This window comes from Boleophthalmus pectinirostris, unplaced genomic scaffold (genome assembly GCF_026225935.1).
Source record: "Boleophthalmus pectinirostris isolate CB_2022bp ecotype Guang Dong unplaced genomic scaffold, ASM2622593v1 HiC_scaffold_8, whole genome shotgun sequence".
Classification (NCBI taxonomy): Eukaryota; Metazoa; Chordata; class Actinopteri; order Gobiiformes; family Gobiidae; genus Boleophthalmus; species Boleophthalmus pectinirostris.
The window spans coordinates 35,348,893-35,370,009 of record NW_026571515.1 but is presented as its reverse complement, the minus strand read 5'-3'; the positions used below and the strand labels follow the sequence as shown (position 1 = coordinate 35,370,009).

Here is a 21,117-nt window from a genome sequence, read left to right as displayed (position 1 = left end):
GCCTAGAAATGCTAATCTCTGCTGAACTAAAGATAAAATGTTGCTGTTAACCTGGAAACTACGGCTTCATGACATCACAAGGTGGAACACAACGTTTTGAGTAGGGTGACAATTCGTCCAGATTTCGATCGGAGAGTCCGGTTTTAGAGTCTTCTGTCCTCTCCTCTGTTATGTGTCCTCATTTTTGACATTTTGTTCTTATTTCGGACCCTCAGCTGCCACTGTTGCATGCATCACCACAAATCCCCGCCCATATTGCACCTGCGATGCTGCGATAGCAATGTTTGAAACTGTTTGCTGTTGAACAAAAGCAAATGCCAAAAAGGAAGACATCCTCCAAACATGCTTGGTGCTCAGCGGTGTTGTACTTGAACTGTGGACGCTTTCATTCTGGTGTCTGTGAACGGCATGCGTTTCTGTTTAACTTTGTTCATTAGGGTGCCAGATTTCTTTAGTGTTCCAGACAAAAAACCCGGCTACACACTGTAAAGAGCCCTTAATATTTGGCAGAAAAACATTCAATCTGGCAACAACACGAGCCACCAGCATCGCGTCATTGGATACGTCATTGAAATAAGACAAAACACGTGGCTCTTCTGGTGGTGTCCTCACTTCTCGCTTTTGGGCCTGAGTGTCCTAATTTTCAGAGTCATACTGGTGATCACCCAAATTTTGAGCACTGGAGATGCAGACAGACTAATAATAAAGGGTGACTGAACCAAAACACAACTGCGGATATGTTTTTGAGGAGGTAACACCATTCCAACACGGGAACAGGACATTTAGTAAGTGTTTGTGCTTCCAGTAATGGGATAGTAATGAAATGAAAGAATTTTGGTAAGTATTTCAAATATTTGCTTGGTTCTGAATCATCACGCTAAATCCAGTCACAGTAGCCAAGGTTTCTTCTGGACAGCTGGGTAAGATTTCCCTTATCAAATGGCTTTATCCATGCCATATTATCTCATTACCTCACATTGGAGTTGTGTCTCTGCTGGCCAGTCGAAAAATCAATACGCAAGTACTACAAAAACTAGTATTGAAAGCAGAATACTCATTTGACCTGGAATCAATAACCACTACACCATCTCATCTGCTCCTAGACAATGTAAAGCTAATGAAGCACTACTACTGCTACTTGTACTTTGTCTTTCTGTACTATTACTGTACCTCCTACTACAACAGCGACGTCTCAGTCCAAGGTAAACACTGCTGTGCCCTTGTGGTCTCGTGGTTGAATGTTTGTTTGTCTATTCACAGTATTTTTAGTCGTGTCTGTCAAGAAAGTCGTATCAGTTAGTTTGTATTTACTGACTAGAGGTGGGAAAATGATAAAGAATGAAAAGTATGTTAAAACACTGCAATTGTTGTTCTAGACATGTACAAAATCAGAATCTTTTGTAAGTCTATCTGGTGTAATCTCCCAAAACAGTGGTATAGAGTGATATTTCTGCATTTTTGTGGTTCATTTCATGGTCTGTTCACATTTTGTGCGATACTTGAACCTCAACCAAAACACGGACGGAAAAATTTTAAGCCATTTCTGATGAATTGTTAAAATATCTTCTGAATATTATTACCAAGATAATGCAAAAAATAAACATGAACGCATAAGTAAAACACATTAAAGGTGCACTATGTAACTTTTTGGTTGGGGTCCGTCACCTGCTTGTTTCATTGCTATCTGGAATGTTCCACAGTGTGACATTAAACAGCTCTACCTTATATTTATTCAATTACAGGTGGTTTTATAGCTCAAAAATACCTAGAAAAACAAGCATTTTGACTAGGTTTGGTTTGGTCTCCATGAAGATAGAAAGGTGTATTACTATACTGTGAAACATTTTTGACAAAGCAATAAGAAATAAATTCCATGGAGAAAAGTTTTGAAGGACCCTCCACCAGAAAAGTTACACATTACACTTTGAAATTCCAAGACATACATTTTGTCACTATCTCCCACCCATGCTATGTGTCTGATCCTGGTGACCTTTTAGACCAGAGTGACCCTGTATTCTCAGAGCCCGCTCCTAAAATACTGCTCTATTTTGGTTGGGGAGTTTGCCGGCGTTTGGGTTCCAGGTGGTCCACGCCCTGCTGTTTTCAAACATAACAGGCTCTGGTTTTGAGGGAAAGGTTCAGGACTGGACTGTGGAATGTTATCAGACTCTTCAGAGAATGTGGGTGCTGACCTCAGGGCCCAGGGTCACATGCTGTACGCTACAGATAACACCGCCGCGTGATTCTGGGAATTACAATTACACATACGTTAAATATTAAAGGTGGACTGTCTAACATTTCCTGTGTAACCTGCTTGTCTCCAGCTACGCATCCTGATTGTCTGGATTAATGATTTGCCTGGAATGTCACACAGTATGGTACTATACTTGCCTTCCTCAATGGAGACCAGTTGATGGCACCAGTCCAAGTCAGATCTGTGGAGAGGCGCCCCTCCCCCAAGATATTTAAAGCAGACCTATTACATAAAATCTACTTTTCTGAGCTTTTAACCATGTCATATTTGTTTCCTCTTCTCAAAGTGATAAGTGGTGCATTTTAATCTCTTATTATCAGTGCTCTGTAATGATACATGTAGAATTCGACAGGATTGTGTAGTTATTTTGGTGCAAATGAAAGGTGTTGTGCAGCTATCCACAGAAGGTGTCAACAGTTGCATGGCTCTTTGTTGTGATGGTGTTCACGGCGACGTCAGCTCCCACTGGGCACCACAGATTTCTAACTCGGAAATCAGAGGACTTGTTTCTTTTATTAAGTCTTTTTAGATTAATATTGCCAGGGGGGAAAAAAAATCTAATTATAACATAATAACTTGGCTGTCATAGACTACAACTATAAAGGAGACACAAGCACAACAGATCTACATTAAAGGGACAATTCAGAATTTTGTGCATATGACCTCATTTCCCAGTGAGCCAGAGTGTTGGAGACGTGTGGACATGCTTTTTTAAATATTCCGTCCAGTCCTTGTATTTGCAGAGGTCACTGGTGCTAGGCTAGTGCATGTCAATGGCCATAGTTAGCCTGCTACTAAAAACAGTCTTACTCACTCCACAAAACACCTAAAGCAAATCAATTATTACACCAGACTGTTGATGTAAATGTCTGTGTTGATAGAATAATGTTTGAAATGAAACTAACCTTGCATTGCATGAATTGGCACATGTTGAGGGACTATTTTCTCATATATCAGTCCGCCGCTGCCTATCAGGAAGTACAACACGCTGCTGCTGCTCAGATATAAATAGTTCAAATGCAAGGTTTGTTTTACTTCTAAAATTATTCTATTGACACAGACATTTACATCGACAGTCTGGTGTAATAATAGATTTGCTTCGGGTGTTTTGTGGAGTGGGTAAAACTGTTTTTAGAGGCAGGCTAACTATGGCCATTGACATGCACTAGCCTAGCACCAGCGACCTCTGCAAATACAAGGAGTGGATGGAATATTTTAAAAAAGTGTCTCCACACGTCTCCAACACTCTGGCTCACTAGGAAATGAGGTCTTATGTCCAAAATTATGAACTGTCCCTTTAATGCCGTATTGTGGAACATTCCAGACAAAGCAATAATATCTCCATGTAGACAAGCAGGATGCTTTGCTTTTGTTTTTCTGACAGTGAATAATATCCTTTTTTTTCAATTCCCTAAGAAATACTGTGATAGGAAGCACCAAAACCCCAGCTGTTTAGAAATCTTGGTTTAAAGGTCAAACAATTCAACTTCTAACCTTTCCAAGAAACTTTCCAGCAATAATCGCAGCTATTTCATGCCAACTCCGAAAATATGCAGAAAATGTCCAAAAGTGCCTCTATACTGTATGTCTTATGTTTCCAATTAGTGAGAATGAGAGCTGGCTTTTACGACATGCTTTCCTCTCCTACACATTAATATGAGCGGTGATTATGGCGGCTGCATGGGGAAAGGGCTGGGTTTGCTCCTATTAAACGCTCTTATTCCCCAGGGCCTGTGGAGTACACCCAGAGGAGGTCCACCCTGTTCTGGGAGACAGCTAACCCTACGTCAGGGTCTGCTCTGGTGGGACGGCAGGTCACGTAACTTTTGCGTAACACACAGAAACTGAGCTAAGGTCAAAGCTTTAAGACATGGGAATGACAATTTTGGCACTTTATAGTACTATTTTGGAGGTACTTTAATGCAGTATCAGGATATGGTAGTAGCGCTTATATAAACAAAAAGTTAATGCAGACCTATTAAGCAAAATCGGAGCTTTTAAGCATGTTATAGTTGTTTCCTTTTCTCATTTACTCTGTTGTATTTGGAGTCATTCGTGCATGTTTGAGTAATCTTTAATCGCTTATTTTCAAGGCGCCATATTGACATTCAACCCTCATTTTCTCCGCCACCATACACCCACTGCTCTCTTTTCATTATCCATTATCCAATTTAATGTTCTTAATCTGTGATACACGTAGGATTTGGCAGCATTGCGTAGTCATTTTGGAACAAATAAAAAAAAAAAATTGGTAGTATAATGTGCAGTTATCCGTAGGAGGTGCCCACAACTTCACGGCTATTTTCATTATTGTACCAGGAAGCTCTTTGTTGTGATGACGTTTACTGCGACGTCAACTCCTGTTGGGCACCACAGTCTTGTAACGTGGAAGTCAGTGGACTTGTTTATTTTATTAAGTCATTGTAGATGAATATTGTGATGTGCAAATTATGTGCAAATCATAACCTACCACTATAAGTCGCACTTTTTTCATAGTTTGAGTGGTCCTGCGACTTATACTCCTGTTTGACTTATATATTAAAATTTTCAGACTGACAGCCATGAGAGGGCGCTCTAGGCTCATGTGTCAGTATCTAGTACTACTTTTACTCCTGTACCACTGTCACTTTGCACTCTACTGCGCATGTCTCCTGCAGAAAAAAACATTGTCTCACTGCAAATAGTGAAATATGCAGCAGAAAACTGTAATCGAGCAGCAGAAAGAAAGTTTGGAGTGAGCGAGAAACTTGTGAGGGACTGGCGGAAAGTGGGAATGGACAACACAGCTTCACGGTAACCGGGTGGGTGCGCCATGCAACTTTCCTGGAAGTCACTGGATGAATCGACAAAGCCTGAACTTCAATGACAACCGAAACCATCCTGTCGGGAATAATTCTAACTGGAACTGATGCTGAGTCTGACGACAGCTACACAGAAGAGGAAGCGGTGCTCCATTTACATCTCTGGAGGTCACGCAGAAGTGACACCGAGGATGAAGAATTCAATGATTTGGAGTGAGATCATGAGTTTGGTAAACTTATGTTTTGTTGTTTCTGCAATAGTTACTTGATTAACTGTTTATAGGTTACGTTAACATATTAATGCCTGTTCAGCCTGTTGTTCTCTGTTCTGTTATTGCATAACTTGCCTTTCAAGATGAAATGTTGGTTCCTGGTCTCTGATTTTATAAAATACATTTCCCCAAAAAGTGCGACTTATAGTCCGGTGCGACTTATATATGTTTTTTTCTTCTTCATTGTGCATTTTTTGACTGTTGCGACTTATACTCCGGAGTGACTTATAGTCCGGAAAATATGGTAATGATCCACAGCTGTCATAGATTAGAAGTATATATCAGACACAAGCACAGTGTATCTTCTTTAAGTAACATTTTATGGACTGGGATTAAAAACAAAAATGACAAAGGGCTCATTAGAGTTTTTTTAGGCAGTAAATATATTTGTTTATATATATATATATTTTAAAAGTTGTATTTTGTACAGTATATGCTTTGGTACTTTGACTTGCCGAATCTGATATAGATTCTCCTAAACTGAAATGGTCCAAAATTATAAATAAAACATAATCAAATATTTTGCACTGGGATTGTGACTAGTTTTGCTTAAACTATAAACTATCTAGAAACATACGAGCGGGTCTTGCCCTTTTGAATGAGCTGGTAAAACTTTTCACAGCTGTAAAGAAGCAGCAGGACTCCGGTTTACAAGCACCTCAACAACACTGAATCATCAACAGTGAGAGGAGCGTCTGAGCATCAGATCTGTTATACACAAGGTTATTAAACAAAACATTGTAAATTTAACATTGAGTTGATAATTGGGTCAGTATGAGGCTCTTTGATTGAAAAATAATAAACTAAAAGTCCACTGCCTTCATGTTTTGACAAGACGTTTTCATTGTGTTGCCTAGAATAATATTACACTTGATTTGACAAAATATAAAGGACATATACTTTGCACTGTTAATACATTTTGTTGATTTTAATATCAACAAAAATTAGCTGCGGCTGAAACTATGTTAAAAATATACAAAGCCTGTAGTCTCCATCCTCCTGACCCTGCTCACCTCCCCTCTCGTCCCTCTCCTCAGACTGTCCCCAGAGCACGCACACGCCCAGGGCCTGACATAAGCCTTGTATCTGCCAGAGAGCCACGCCCTCCTCACAGAGACGACCGGCGTCCAATATGGCCTCTGATCAACGCCGCGAGGTTCGACTGAAGGAATGCACCACCCCGAGTCCTGAGAACAGACCGGTGATATGCCAGCTTTGTTTACGCTGCTCCACACAGACACCACACAGTCTCAGAAGTGGTATACAGGGTTAAGACGGGGATTTCATCTTTTTCAGGTTTATAACTCGACTCAGAAGTGCGTACAAGTGCTTAAAGGAGTACTATGTAACTTTTCTGCTGGGTGTTGGGTTCTCTATTTGTCTGTCTACAATGTTCTGCATTTGGGCATGTACATACTAATCAATTACTGCCATTATTACTGCTAAATACTTACAAATACTAGGGATGCACCAATACAATACTGGTATCAGATATCGGCACAGATATTGAAAATGTTTAAGAATCAGATATCAGCCCCAATATATCGGTTCAGATGATATCTAAGTTTGCTCTATGAACTGATATAATACAAAGATTTACTCAAGGTTCCCACAGTCATGGAAATCCTGAAAAAGTCATAGAAATTGAAAATGTCATTTTCCAGGCCTGGAAAAGTCATGGAATTTTGTAAATTCAATGAAAGTTTTAGAAAAGTCATGGAATTTTAGTCTCTCTTTCAGGCAACTACAGCGATCTGTTAAGTTCTCGTTAGACTATTATGATTCATTCTGAACGTCTGCTCCTTTTGTTTAAAATAGACAACAATAAATGCACTGACAGTATTTTGTATGTGAAGAACTATAATCCCAGACCATAAGGTGAGTGGAAAGGGTTAACATTTCATATTTAGCCCTAAAAGTTTTGAAATTTTGTCAGTGAAAAAGAGTGGGAACTAATGTGTCTAATGTTGGCACAAAACACCTCATAATATTAAACGTGTGCTTTTAAAAGTTGATCTATACTTACTTTAAATGATAAATAACAGTTACAGAACACATTTCACATTCACAATATCGGGTATCGAAAGATACTTAAAGCCAAAGTATCGGTGTTGGTACTGGAAAAAAAAAAAGTTGGATCAGTGCATCCCTAAAATATACTTTGAAATGCATGCATTCTTGGTGTGAGTGGGGTTGCCTCTCCACAGACCTGGCCTGTAATTTGGCCTGAAGTTCAGTGCTTTACTATGGAATTTTTACACAAAGCACTAAGATTTCCATGGAGTCAAACAAGAGGCAGATCCTACAACAGAAAAGTTACACAGCTCTCATTTAAGACATTCATTTGTGCAAATTATGTATTACTTTCTGTGACAAACCTCATTAGAAACAACAAAACTATCAAATGGAAATATAACAGAATAGACTATACTACAAATCTGACCACAAAAAACAAAAAAAAAAAAAAAACATAAACAACAACTGTATTTTGTCAGCTCCTCCTTTAACTGTTACAAATTCTGTGTGGAGAAAACCTCTGATTACAGTAAATAACATTGGTTTGAAAAGAACAGTGTCCACAATTAGTATCCTATCAAAAAATCTACAAAACATAATGAATTGCTTGCATTCAATCATACTCAGATTTCTCTGTTTCACCAACCACTTTATTGCATTTTTCTTTGTTTTTAGAACGTCCAAACTATTTACACGAGTCTATGTGACCAGAGGCGCCGTTGCTCATTAAATAACATAATTACAAACGTCAACAAACATCACAAGAGCGTTACGAAAGAGCGCCCTGTCAGCTGAGGCCATGTACGCCCAGAAAAACATGAAAAACAAAACTGGAATCCACAAACCACACACAATGTTTCGTTCAATTGCGGCTTTGTCCTTGTAGAGATGGTCACAGCTCATCATGCCATACACCACAGGGGCTGCAATTCTCCACAACACCCATACACACTCATTGTATATTGTCTATAATGTGCAAATCTAGTCTCAAAGGCTGCAATTTTAAAAAATACAAATATTCAAGGTCATATATATTATAGAAAATTGACTCTTGATTTCCTGAGATTTCAGTCATGTTAGAATGCTGTTACTTCACCAAAAACATGTTTGAATAAGCCTTACTATTTGTCTGTATACATCTCCAAAGCTCAGAATGCTCTGTTCCACCTTGTGATGTCATCTAGTGGTAGTTAATTTAACATCTACCTTTTAGCTTTAGTTCAATAAAGATTGGCAATTCCAGAGCTGAAATCATCCATATGATTTTTGTGGAGGTGTACGGAGTTTAAAAACACAGTGGAGCATTTTGTCCTGTATTACTACACGACAATTTTGAGTTTTGGAGGCGTAGACTAAAGTCCTGCACTCCCGATGCAAACAGTGCGGCACGGGACACATTTTAAAAACTCATTGCGGGAGGAAGTGGGACTGCACAATGCGGTGAGCGGGAGGGTGGGACGATAAACTGCAGTCCCACAAACTAAATATGAGTGAAAAGTAAAATATGCAAATGATTCACGTTTGCCTATCATGCATCATTTGTGCTGGATATTTTATTTGGCATTAATAAAAACATTTTAAGCAGCCTAAATTTGCATACGTGGTCTAATCTTGTGCACATTTTAGACAATTCCTTTCCGCTTCTCCGTGTTTGATAGAGCTTAAAAAAGCAAACATCCACATCTTGCGGGATTTGTGGGCGGGAGCGGGACAAAATATCGCAGATGCGGGCGGGAGCGGGACTGAAAATTACAATTCTTTGCGGGAGAGGGACTGAAAATTCTGTCCCGCGCAGACCTCTAATGTAGACAGGCTTGCTCAAATATATGAATGGAACAAAACACAACTCCAGGTCTGTTTTTGGTGAAGTAACAGCTTTATAACATGACTTAAAGCTCACAAGAATCAGTTTTGCCTAATATAGGACCTTGAATAATTGTACTTAAAAATTGCGTCCTTTGAGAATAGATTTGAACATTATAAACAATATACAATAAGTGTGTATGGGTGTTGTGGAGGTGTACGGAGTTTAAAAACACAATAGAGCACTTCTTCCTATATTATCACATAGAATCACAAGGTGGCACAGAGAAGAAGAAAAACAACTCAGCCTGAATATGCAGAGTTTGTGTATTAAATGTGTGAAAGAAACAAAACACAACTCCAGAAAAAAGCGTAATATAAGTCCTTTAAGCAGCATTATTTCCTTCACAAACACAATATTCTGTCTAATTCTGCATAAAAAACCTGCTAAAACTGAAACAACAAATTTCTATTATTTAAACACAATCTAATCGAAATCACACACACAAAAAAAATCCTGCAGTTTTATCCTGCGCCACATGTTATTGTCCGTTCTGTCAAGTGGACTTAAACTGTGGGTTTTCCCCTAAAATCCTGTAACTGTGAAGATTTTATTTGATGAGCTAATGCTATGACATCATCAGAGAGCGCCCGCCAAGCTTACAGCGATGTTACATATTTGAACTTCTGCAGAACTGACAGCAGCGAGAGGGGGTGGAGAGAAAAAGAACGAGACAGAGAGAGAGAGAGAGAGAGAGAGCCCTTTAAAAGTATTTATTATCTAGAAGTCATGTTTATAGTTGTCAAGATAGTATCACCATTGTTGCTGCAAAGATATTCATTTCAGAATAATGAGAAATTAGGACTGTTTCCATAGCAATTAACAACTGAAAAACAAAATATTATTTCTTGTGAACAGGGAAAAGTCCTTAAAATGTTGATATACCCACGGATATAATGTCAGAAAGCACGAAAACATGGATATTTAAAAGCCTATACCCAATTCTTTGTTTTTCCAGAGTCATTTTCAAGTGCATTTTCTGTATTTTAGTTAAACACGTTGACAGTATATTACTCTCTTTACTGTTGCCAGGGATCAGATTGGTCATAAATAGGGACATTTGGGACATTTCTTGTATAAAACTGGGATAAATCACTGATTTTGAGGAAATCTGTTGGGGGTTAAGACACAGGGCTCAAAACTGGGCCTGTCCCGGGTAAACAGGGATAGATATTACAGATATTTTAGACAATTATTATACAGTATATACCATTAATTCCCAAAGTCTGGGTTGCGACACTCAGGTGGGTTGCAAGAGAATTTTTTTTGGGTCGCTTTGTCTTGATCTGCATTTACATCTGCAATAAATACCACCGTTAAAGCACCTTGAGATTACATGTTACGATTCAAGTACAACAGATTAATTACAGAGTACATGAGTAACTGTATTCAGTTACAGTTACTGGGTTACATAAATGGATTACATGGCGGTATTTTCCTGTTTACACATTTTGGGCTAAACAAGGACTAAACCAGGATTGAACCAGGTCTAAACAATATGACACCTAACAGTAGTGTGGACATAATTTAAGGCAGCAGTGATTTCATACAGAAATAATTTCTGTATCAATAATATTTTTTATATGCTTAAGTAAAGACTGGGCTTTTTATTTTCTTTTAGCAGAGAAAACAAAATATCTCATGTTAAGATTTCCTGGTCTTTGCTTCTCTACAGCAAACAGTTGTCTGTTCATGGAGACTTGGGCTCAACAGACAATTTGAAGAAAACAAACAAGAATTTTCAGGATGCGGTTGCTACGTTTATGTTGTTTTAAAAAGCATGACAATGTCAAGTAATCCAAAGTATTCAGATTACGTTACTCACTTTAAGTAATTTAATGGATTAAGTTACAAACTACATTTTGGGGTATGTAATCTGTAATCTGTAGGAGAATACATTTTAAAAGTAACCTTTCCAACACTGAGAATTACAATCACGAAATGAAATGAAACGGCTACACTTTCTTCAACACGAATACAAATTCAGAGGCGACTCAACTGTCATCACTTCACAGGCATCATTTACTGAGCAGAAGAAACATTGTTCGAAATGCCCGATGTTTGCGCTGCATTCTCCACGAACTGAACCAAGACTAAACCAGGACTAACCCAGAACTAACCCAGGACTAACCTAGGACTGATTCCAGGACTGAAATAGGAGGACTAAACCAAGACTGAACTAGGACTAAAACAAGACCAAAACAGGACAAAATCAGGACTAAAACAGGACTAAAAAAGGACTAAACCAGGACTAAAACAGGAATAGAACAGGACCAAAACAGGACAAAACCAGGACTAAACCAGGACTAAACTGGTACTAAAACAGGACTAAACCAGGACTAAAACAGAGCTGAACCAGGACTCACTGTCCTACTGGGTACCCAACCCAGTGCAAGACTGGCGTGCTGTGCTCTCCTCCTACACCCCAGACTGAAATGAGCTACAAAACGCAGACAGGCCCACCTACCTCATTAGAAATGTTGAAATGTTAAGACATGTTTTGCATAATTTGTAATCATTCATCACTATTTTGTTCCAGTATTGCTGGTTCAATTGAATGTTGAAAAGAAAAAGAAATGGGCTACATGTAATGTCCAAATAGTCGACTTATGAATCCTTTTATTGCTGCATCAATGACTGTTTTTCATTGTTTAAAACTTGAGTAATACTAATTGTTCAGAGAGACACGACCACTCAGTCAACAATAAAATATCCTCATTAATGTTCAATAATTCTCAAATCCACCTTTATTTATTTACCTTCTACTGACTTGGGTTGCAAACGTTTGTGACTAAAATATGGGTCCCCAGAAAAAAAGTTTGGGAAACACTGATATATACCATAGATAAATTGTATAAGCTGCTTTTGATCAGGAAGTGTGCGTTAGATTGCTAGTTGTTAACTTTACCGTCATTGATAACTCCGTGCAACGTGAGGAATAACCAAACCACTACAAACGGATTAAAAGGAGCTAGTTCTGTTTTCACATTTTTGCTTAATTTCACAGTTCGTTTAGTTTTTGTGCAATTCTTGAACCTCAACCAACACATTCGTAACCACATAAGCACTTTCTTGATTTCTTTTTTGCTTGTTTTTCGCCTGTATCCTTCCTATTTGGTGTATCCCGTGGCTAACAAGCTGCCCATAGTGCGTACATGTAACAACTCAAGCAACGGTCGACTCGAATGCCATTCCTCATAATGACATAAAGAGGGCGGGGCTGTGTGTAGGATGCCAAACCACATGAAACCCTTTAGAGCCTTGGCATTTGCAGCTGGCGTTCAGTTTATGTCCAGACAGATACTAAACAGGCCGGTGAAGGATTGAGTGTCCCAGGGATTTCAAGTATTTAAGGTGAGGTATTTTAGGAAGTTAAAATAGTCAAGAGAAAACCTAATCTTTGACTACCACAGCGTATTCATTTATAGTGTCTCAGAAGTGCCTTATCTCCATGGTAACACATCATGTACAAGACATTAGCGTAATTCTTTGTTGTTTTACATTGCAGAGAATAATGTATATATTTAGGTTGGAAATCTAAAATGCATAAATTTACAAAACTAGTGCTTTGAGTGTTTTGGAGGTGGAAAAGTGCGATATAAAAATGTGATAATTTACCAAATGTGACCAAAACTGTGATGTGTTTTGTAACATTTCTAGAAGAGAGTTCATCACCTGCTTGTTTCCATGAAGATGTTATTGCTTCAATTGGCAGTAAACTTATCTCTCTAGCAAGTAGGGATGTAACAATAACCAAAATATCGTGATATTGTATCGTCAAAAGTCTCACAATAATATCGTGGGCTGTCACAATAAATCAAAGTACAAGTTCCTTTGCTTAAATACATAGTTTTATAGAAGCAGCAACTTATAAACATTGGGAACTACATATCCCATGATTCATTTCAGTGTAGACAACGTAAAGAGATATGTTTTTTACTTGAATTCTTGGGATTATGACGGAAATAATTCACACCAAAATCTTTTCAAGGTATTTTAAAATCAAAGAAGTGTCCCATCTACAATTATATCAGCCTCTCCAAAATATCGTACCGTGAGATGCATATCGTGATAATATCGTACCGTGAGATTTGGATATCATTACATCCCTACGAGCAAGTGTTTTTAAGATTGAAAATAACTTGAAAAACATGTATTCTCTCAGTCAGCAGGCTTGCTTCTCCATTGATATGACCTATAACTTGGTCTGATGGTGTCACCTGCTTGTCTACAGTATATAAGTTTAATGCCATACTCTGGAACATTCTGGACAAAGTAATGGCATCTTCATGAATATAACCAGGTGGAAGATCTTACAGCAGAAAAGTTACACACCTTTAACTTTTAAGTGCTTGGTGCAGTGGTCCCCTTGCCCATTGTGTCCTTAGGCAAGACTCTTCATCCACCTTCCCTAGTATGTAGGAGTGTAACCAGATCCGAGTCTCACGATACGATATCGTCATGGTATGAACCTAACCTTAAGATATTTATTGCGATATTGTGGGAAAGCTCACAATATGGTGGGGAGGCTCACGATCAGAGATGTAACAATATCCAAATCTCTCGGTACGATATTTTCACGATATACATCTCACGGTACGATATTTATTGTAATATTTTATGGAGGCTAAACAGCTGTTAATATGCTATGTTTTCCTCTTAAAAAGCCTTGACAAGACTTCATCCAAAGACCTAAGACTTAAAACTGCTTAGAACTGTTATTTCCTCTTTTAGTCTACACTGAAATGGAGCAAAGGATCATGGTCTATGTAGTTCCCTCTGTCTTTTTTCTTTCTCGTAATTTAAGCAACTTAATTCAATATATTTTAATGGTCCATGATATTATTGTGAGAAATTTGATGATATCACGATATTTCGGTTATTGTTACATCCTTATTAGTATGAAATTGTATGACTCAAGTACTGTTAAAACAATCTGGCATGGGCAGTTGGAGCTCTGGTGATCCTTGTCTTTTATATTTTATGTTATTTTTCACATTATTGAAAGCGTCCTATCGCTCTAGGCACACATAATCAAATCTAGATTAGCTAAGTGTTGGGCTATCATTGATTCAGAACATCTGCGGCCCCACCCAAAGGCCCCCCACCCCACCCTGATGACATCACTGCTATCAAAAGCGGTCTGCACATCCTCTGATCACAAAAGACCCAAATCGCCAAAGCCGTAATGTGACAAAAGCTCCTCTCTGTGCAGACATCCAAAATGAAGCATGAAAAATGAAAATGAGCAGGACTGAGCGTTCATTGACGTCAGTGGGGTCTCCTCTGTGACCCCTCGCCTCGCCCTGACTATAGGCCTGCTTCATGGATTTAGAAGAATGCACTGAAAGGAGTCCAAAATAACTATATTAGCATTTTACAACTTGGTTCAAAGCCAAACTTTCGATCACAAATATTCCCTACGATGCAGTATTGAGTTCAAGGTGACTATAGTAGTAGTGGTAGTAGTAGTAGTAGATGCAGTGGGAGTAATACTTGCATAACTGTAATAGTAACAGACTAGCAGTAGTAGTACATGTTGCAATAGACTATTAAAAGTAAAATAGTAGTAGACAATTGTAATTGGAGCAGCTTGGGTTAGTCGTGCACAGTGTAGTTAAAGTAGTCAAAGTAATCGTAGTAGGGGCAGTAACAGTGGTAGCAGTGGTAGTAGTAGTAGTAGTAGTAGTAGTAGTAGTAGTAGTAGTAGTTGTTGTACTTGCAATGGGCGTAATATTTGCATAATATTTGGCTAATTGTAATTGTCAAGTAAGTTAAGTAATCGTAGTAAAGGCACTAATAGTGGTAGTAGTAGTGGTAGTAGTAGTAGTGGTAATAGCAGTAGTAATAGTAGTAGTAGTAGTAGTACTAGTAGTAGTACTAGTAGAATAAAATAGTAGTGTTAAGAGTAGCAGACTATCAGTAGTAGTATAAATTGCAGTAATAAAAGTAAAATTATCAGTTGTAGTAGTAGCAGAAGACAACAGCAGTTAAAGGGATGTGGTGGGTGGTAGCAGTGATGGTAGTATTAGTAGTAGTAGTAGTAATAGTAGTAGTAGTAATCGTAATAGCAGTAAATCCATCTGTCTATCAGCCCAAAATCTTCTGATATCCTACAAAAATTGAATACATGAAACACAGATTAATGCCATACTATGGAACATTCCAAGCAAAGCAACAACACTTCCATGGAGACAAGCAGGTGGTGGACCCAGAACCAGAAACGTTAGGCCAACACTGTCCAACTTTAAATCCCAGTAGTAAAAATCTAAATAGAAGTAATGATACTAGAGGCATAACTTTTTAGGCTTGAAAAATGTAAAGAATGCATTGAAAAGAGTCAAAATAGCCAATGGAATATTTTCACATTTTACAGTTCCAGTCAAACCCACATTAGTCAATCACAAGTGTCCTCTATGTAACACGTCTCTGTGAGGAAGACTTTTGGATGTGGTGAGGAGCTGGAGGTCAGGGGGGTCAGGGAGGTCAGGGCAGCAGACAAAAGACTCCAATATTAGTAAGAACTGGTTTAAACAGACTGATACGCAACAAGCACATGATGACTGCATGTTTAAAAGTATTATTACACCAGACTATCGATGTAAATATCTGTGTTGATAGAATAATGTCTGAAATAAAACTAACCTTGTATTGCATGAATTGTCGCATGTTGAGGGACTATTTTCTCATATATCATTCTGCCGCTGCCAAGCTTTATATCAGGAAGTACAACTCGCTGCTGCTGCTCAGACATAAATCCTTCAAATGCAAGACTGCTTTACTGCTAAAATTGTTCTATCAACACAGACATTCACATCGACAGTCTGGCGTAATAATAGATTTACTTCGGGTGTTTTGTGGAGTGGGTAAGATTGTTTTTAGTGGCAGGCTAACTATGGCCATTGACATGCACTAGCCTAGCACCAGCGACCTCTGCAAATACAAGGACTGGATGGAATATTTAAAAAAGTGTCTCTACATGTCTCCAACACTCTGGCTCACTAGGAAATGAGGTCCTATGTCCAAAATTCCAAAGTATCCTTTTAATGACAAAAGACACAGAATCGTAGTAGTAGTAGTAGTAGTAGTAGTAGTAGTACTAGTAGTAGTAATAGTAGTAGTAGTAGTAGTACACTCAGATTTTTAGATCAAGTTTTGGCAAAAAGTCTTCCTCAGATCATTTCTTTCTTGCTTTGGTACACACACAAAAAAAGCCACTGAACAGACATTGTATAATATGTCTAATTGTCTGTTTGCCGTGTCTGATGAGGAGAGACCGGCATATTTGTTTTAATGTAATGTTTTCAAGATGGCTCAGTTCGTGCTGAAAGTCTGGGACCTTCTTAAGAAGACACTGTGTGGTTGATGTGTAATGTGTCTGTGATCTGTGATGTGTCTTGTAAGCTCATGTGGGCTTGGCATGACACTGAATAAATCAAATAAAAAAAAAAACACTAAACAACAATCTGAGCCCATATTGTTGTTTTGCTTAGCACTGCCACTTTTACTTTCTCTACAGCCAATAGGAAAAGACCTTATTAGCAAATGCCATTGATGAAGATGTGAAATTCTTAATAATAAAATTAAAGTCTTGAGATAAATGTTTACTTTTGAGATACGATCAGTAATTGAGCAGCAAATTGCAGAACTCCTTACTATAGTCTGCCAGCATCCATGATAAAGTAATATGTTTAAAGGGACAGATCAGAATTTTGGACATAGGGTCTCATTTCCTAGTGAGCCAGAGTACTGCAGATGTGTGGAGACACTTTTTGAAATAATCCATCCAGTCCTTGTATTTGGAGAGGCTGTTGGTGCTAGGCTAGTGCAAGTCAATGGCCATAGTTAGCGTGCCACTAAAAACAGTCTTACCCACTCCACAGTGTACCTGAGGCAAATCTATTTTTACGCCAGACTATCGATGTAAATGTCTGTGTCAATAGAATAATTTAAGAAGTAAAACTAACCTTGTATCGCATGAATCGTCGCATGTTGAGGGACTATTTTCTTATACATCAGTCCGCTGCTGCCAAGCTTTCTATCAGGAAGTACAACTCTTTGCTGCAGCTCAGACATAAATCCATCAAATGCAAGGTTGGTTTTACTTCTAAAATTATTCTCAGCAACCTCCAAATACAAGGACTGGATGGATTATTTCAAAAAGTGTCTCCAAACGTCTACAGTACTCTGGCTCACTAGTAAATGAGGCCCTATGTCCAAAATTCCGATCTGTCCCTTTAAAATATATCCACAATTATTTCTATTACAACGTACAATCTCTCAAAACAATAAACACTGCCCCTTTAAGTAATAATAATAATCCGTCAGTTTTATATAGCACTTTTCTGGACAAGTAACAGTAATATAGAAACATATTTAAACTGAAATAATGGTAGTAGAGTCATATTTCATGCATTACAATACAACATAGACACTGGCCCTTTAAGCCAATGCACTATTTGAAATCCTGTGTGTGTGTGTGTGTGTGTGTGTGTGTGTGTGGTACCGATGTGGGGAGTATCCTTAATAATTAGATTGGCCTGTAAATTGAATCTCCATGTGTTAAACTGCTGTTGCCGCTGCTGCTGCTGGTGGAGATGGTATGCTCTTAACTGTCCAAGCTACCAGCATGTTCCACCATCTCCTTTTTCCCCTTTAAAAACTCTGGAACATGTCTTTAAATATTCCCAAGGTGCTTGCGTTGTGCCTGTGTCTCTGGGCATGGTCTGTGTGAGCTGTGGGCTGCAGAGGGCCATACAGGAGCTCCATCCAAGGCTACATCACCCTGCAATTAGCAAGAGGCCTCTGAGAGATCCAGGGAGGACTGTCCCGCCAGCTACTCCCATCACGCAATCTCAGGGTTTACTAGGGTGCACTTTTGTTTTGGAGTTTTGAGTTATGCAAAAAGATATGTTAAAAGTATAAAACATTTCATAATATAACTTTAAGGGGCACATATTACACTATAGTCTGATCTTATGTTGTTTCCTCATCACAAACATACCTGGAGTTTTGTTTTGTTTTGTTTCTTTCACACGTTTAACACTCTCAAACTGAATACACTCTATTTCACCTTATGATGTCATGTGGCAATACAGGAATGGCTCCACTGTGTTTTAAAACTCCATACAACTTCACTAGAATCATTTGGATGATTTCAGCGCTGGAATTTCCAATCTCTCCAAAACTAAAGGTAAAAGGTACAATAGATGTTGACTTGAAATCTATGGTGTAGTATGAAGTATAAAGAGTATAAAGTATGGTGTAGTTATAAGAAAGTACATTAATCGACAAATGTGTACTGGCAATAGTAGCTGTGGTAGTAGTAGCAGTACTAACTAGTAAGATAAGTACTAGTAGAAATCACAGTTGAAGTAATGGTAGTAAACAAAGCCAATTGGGATGGAGACAGCATTATTTTTCCCTATATGTGTATTGCATAGAGATATTTACTATAGTACTTATTACTTAGTAGTAATAGTAGTAGTAGTAGTAGTAGTAGTAGTAGTAGTAGTAGTAGTAGTAGTAGTAGTAGTAGAACCAAGCAGAATCAAAATGATGATGGTAGTATCAGCATCATTGGTCATGAGTTGAAACGGGTGTGGCAGAAGTAATAAAAGTACCAACAATGGTAGTAGCAGCATGAACAGTAGTAGTAAGTAGTAGCAGTAGAAGTATTATTATTATTAATAGTAGTAGTAGTAGCAGCATGAATAATAATTTATTTTGATCTGGGAGGTAGGTAATAGTAGGGGTTTGTTATAAGCAGCAGTGGGTGTGGCACAACTACTACTTGCATCTGCAGTACTATTAGAAGAAACTGCAGTAGAACGTAGTATTAGAATGAGTTGCTATATTAGGACCAATATTTCAGCTGAAATAGTAGCAGGATTTGTCGCAGTACTAACAACAGCAATAACTGTAACTATGTGGTCCTGGTAGTGATATATTCTGCACTGCAATACAGCTTAAAAACTTAAAAAAATACTAACTCACCACGTATCTGGTAAATACTTTTACTTCTACTATAGCAACAGTAAACAGTGCATTCAGTACTACATACTCCACACTTGGGAGTACACGCCCCACCTCTCACCATGCGGTCACTTTGTTCACAAGCACGCTTCTTTCATTTAAACACGTTTCTTTCATTTGACCTAAACTTCAGTTTTAACCCACTAAATCAACTCAACACAACTTCATTTCTGTTCAAATTCAAAACATGCAAGTCACGCCCAGATGCCCTAACGCAAATGACCCAGCAACGGTAACTACTACTACTACTACTACTACTACTACTACTACTACTACTACTACTACTACTACTATCATCTAGAACTAATCCATACTGTTACCACTGCAACATCCCTTGACTGCTTTTGTCTACTAGTACTACAATAATAATTCTACTTTTATTACTGCAACTTATGCTACTACTCGTCTGCTACTCTTAATAACACTACTACTTTACTACTACTACTACTACTACTACTACTACTACTACTTACTACTACTATTATAATGAATAATTCTACTTTTATTGTTGCAACTTATTTTAAGAACACTGCTGCTTTATTCTACTACTACTACTACTACTACTACTATTACTACTAGTACTATAATTATACTTATTTAACTACTACTATCCCATACTGCTACCACCCATAACTCCACTCCTTTTTGACCACTGCAATTTATAATTATACTACTTTATTCTACTACTACTAGAACTACTACTACTTCTACTACTACTACTACAACTATTACTACTAGTACTATAATTAATAATTCAACTTTTATGGCTGCAACTTATATTACTGCTAGTCTTAAGAACACTCCTGTTTTATTCTATTACTACTACTACTACTACCACTACTACTATTACTTTATTGTACTACTCCTACTTCTTCTTCTACTACTACTACTACTACTCCTACTACTACTATCCCATACTGCTACCACTCATAACATCCTTTTTGACTACTGCAATTAATAATTATACAACTTCTACTACTTCTACTGCTACTACATCTACTACTACTACTACTTCTACTGCTACTACTACTATTACTACTACCACAATTAATAATACTTCAAATAATAATTCTACTTTCATTACTGCAACTTTTACTACTCCTGCTAGTCTGCTATACTCTAAATAACACTATTACTTCATTCTATCCCTACTACAACTACTAGTATTACTACTACTACTACAAGCCTCTCCTGTGCCAACCATGCTTCTCTCATCTGCGCGCACTCGTTTTCAAACAAAACAAAGCCTTGCCCACATGTTCATTTGAAGTGGGCTCAGAAACATGCAGTAAATGTAAAAGTCAGACACTCACTTGTAAGTAGTAACGCACAAACCAGCACCAGGAGGGAAGACGTAGAAAGCCCACTGATTCTCCTCATGGTTGTAGTAGTTTTTCTTTTCTGTGAATGGAGAAAGGTAGAGAGAGGCTTGAGCTAGCGGTAGTTTCCTGTGCGGAGAGCGGGACAGAAGTGAGCCTTGTTTTGTGGGGTCCTATATACACACTCTCTCTCTCTCTCTTTCTTTCTCCCTCTCTTTCTCTTTCTCTCCTCGGGTCAGGACACACCCCTCCTCTTCAACTCAAACTACGCCTGGAGCTGTTTCCCTCTCATGCTTCCTCCTGGTTTGTTGTACTACTATGACACGGTTGGTTGCAAATTATGCTTAAAAATTAATATAATTTTCTGTTAAAGGTCCTATATTATGCAAACATCACTCTTGTGAGCTTGTTGTTACTTCATTAAAAACACACATGGAGTTGGGTTTTGTTTCTTTCATACACGTTTGAGTAATCCTGCATAATTACTCTAGCCTGATTTATCACCCGGTTTCACTTTGTAGAAACCGTCTGACCTCGCAGCATTAGGATTCTTTTT

At 38.2% G+C, this 21,117-nt stretch overlaps 1 protein-coding gene across 2 annotated transcripts in view; it reads right to left on the bottom strand.

Moving 5' to 3' along the window:
* Positions 1 to 20,707, bottom strand: part of cd34 (CD34 molecule) — a 148,674-nt gene extending 127,967 nt beyond the window's left edge. For both annotated transcript variants that reach the window (XR_008633669.1, XM_020917967.2), the window contains exon 1: positions 20,556 to 20,707. Coding sequence is in view for 1 of the 2 variants with exons in the window: in XM_020917967.2 (XP_020773626.2) it covers positions 20,556 to 20,622 (67 nt within the window). In the remaining variant the exon portion in view is untranslated. The remainder of the gene's footprint in view (positions 1 to 20,555) is intronic.
* Between the last annotated feature and the right edge of the window lie 410 nt (positions 20,708 to 21,117).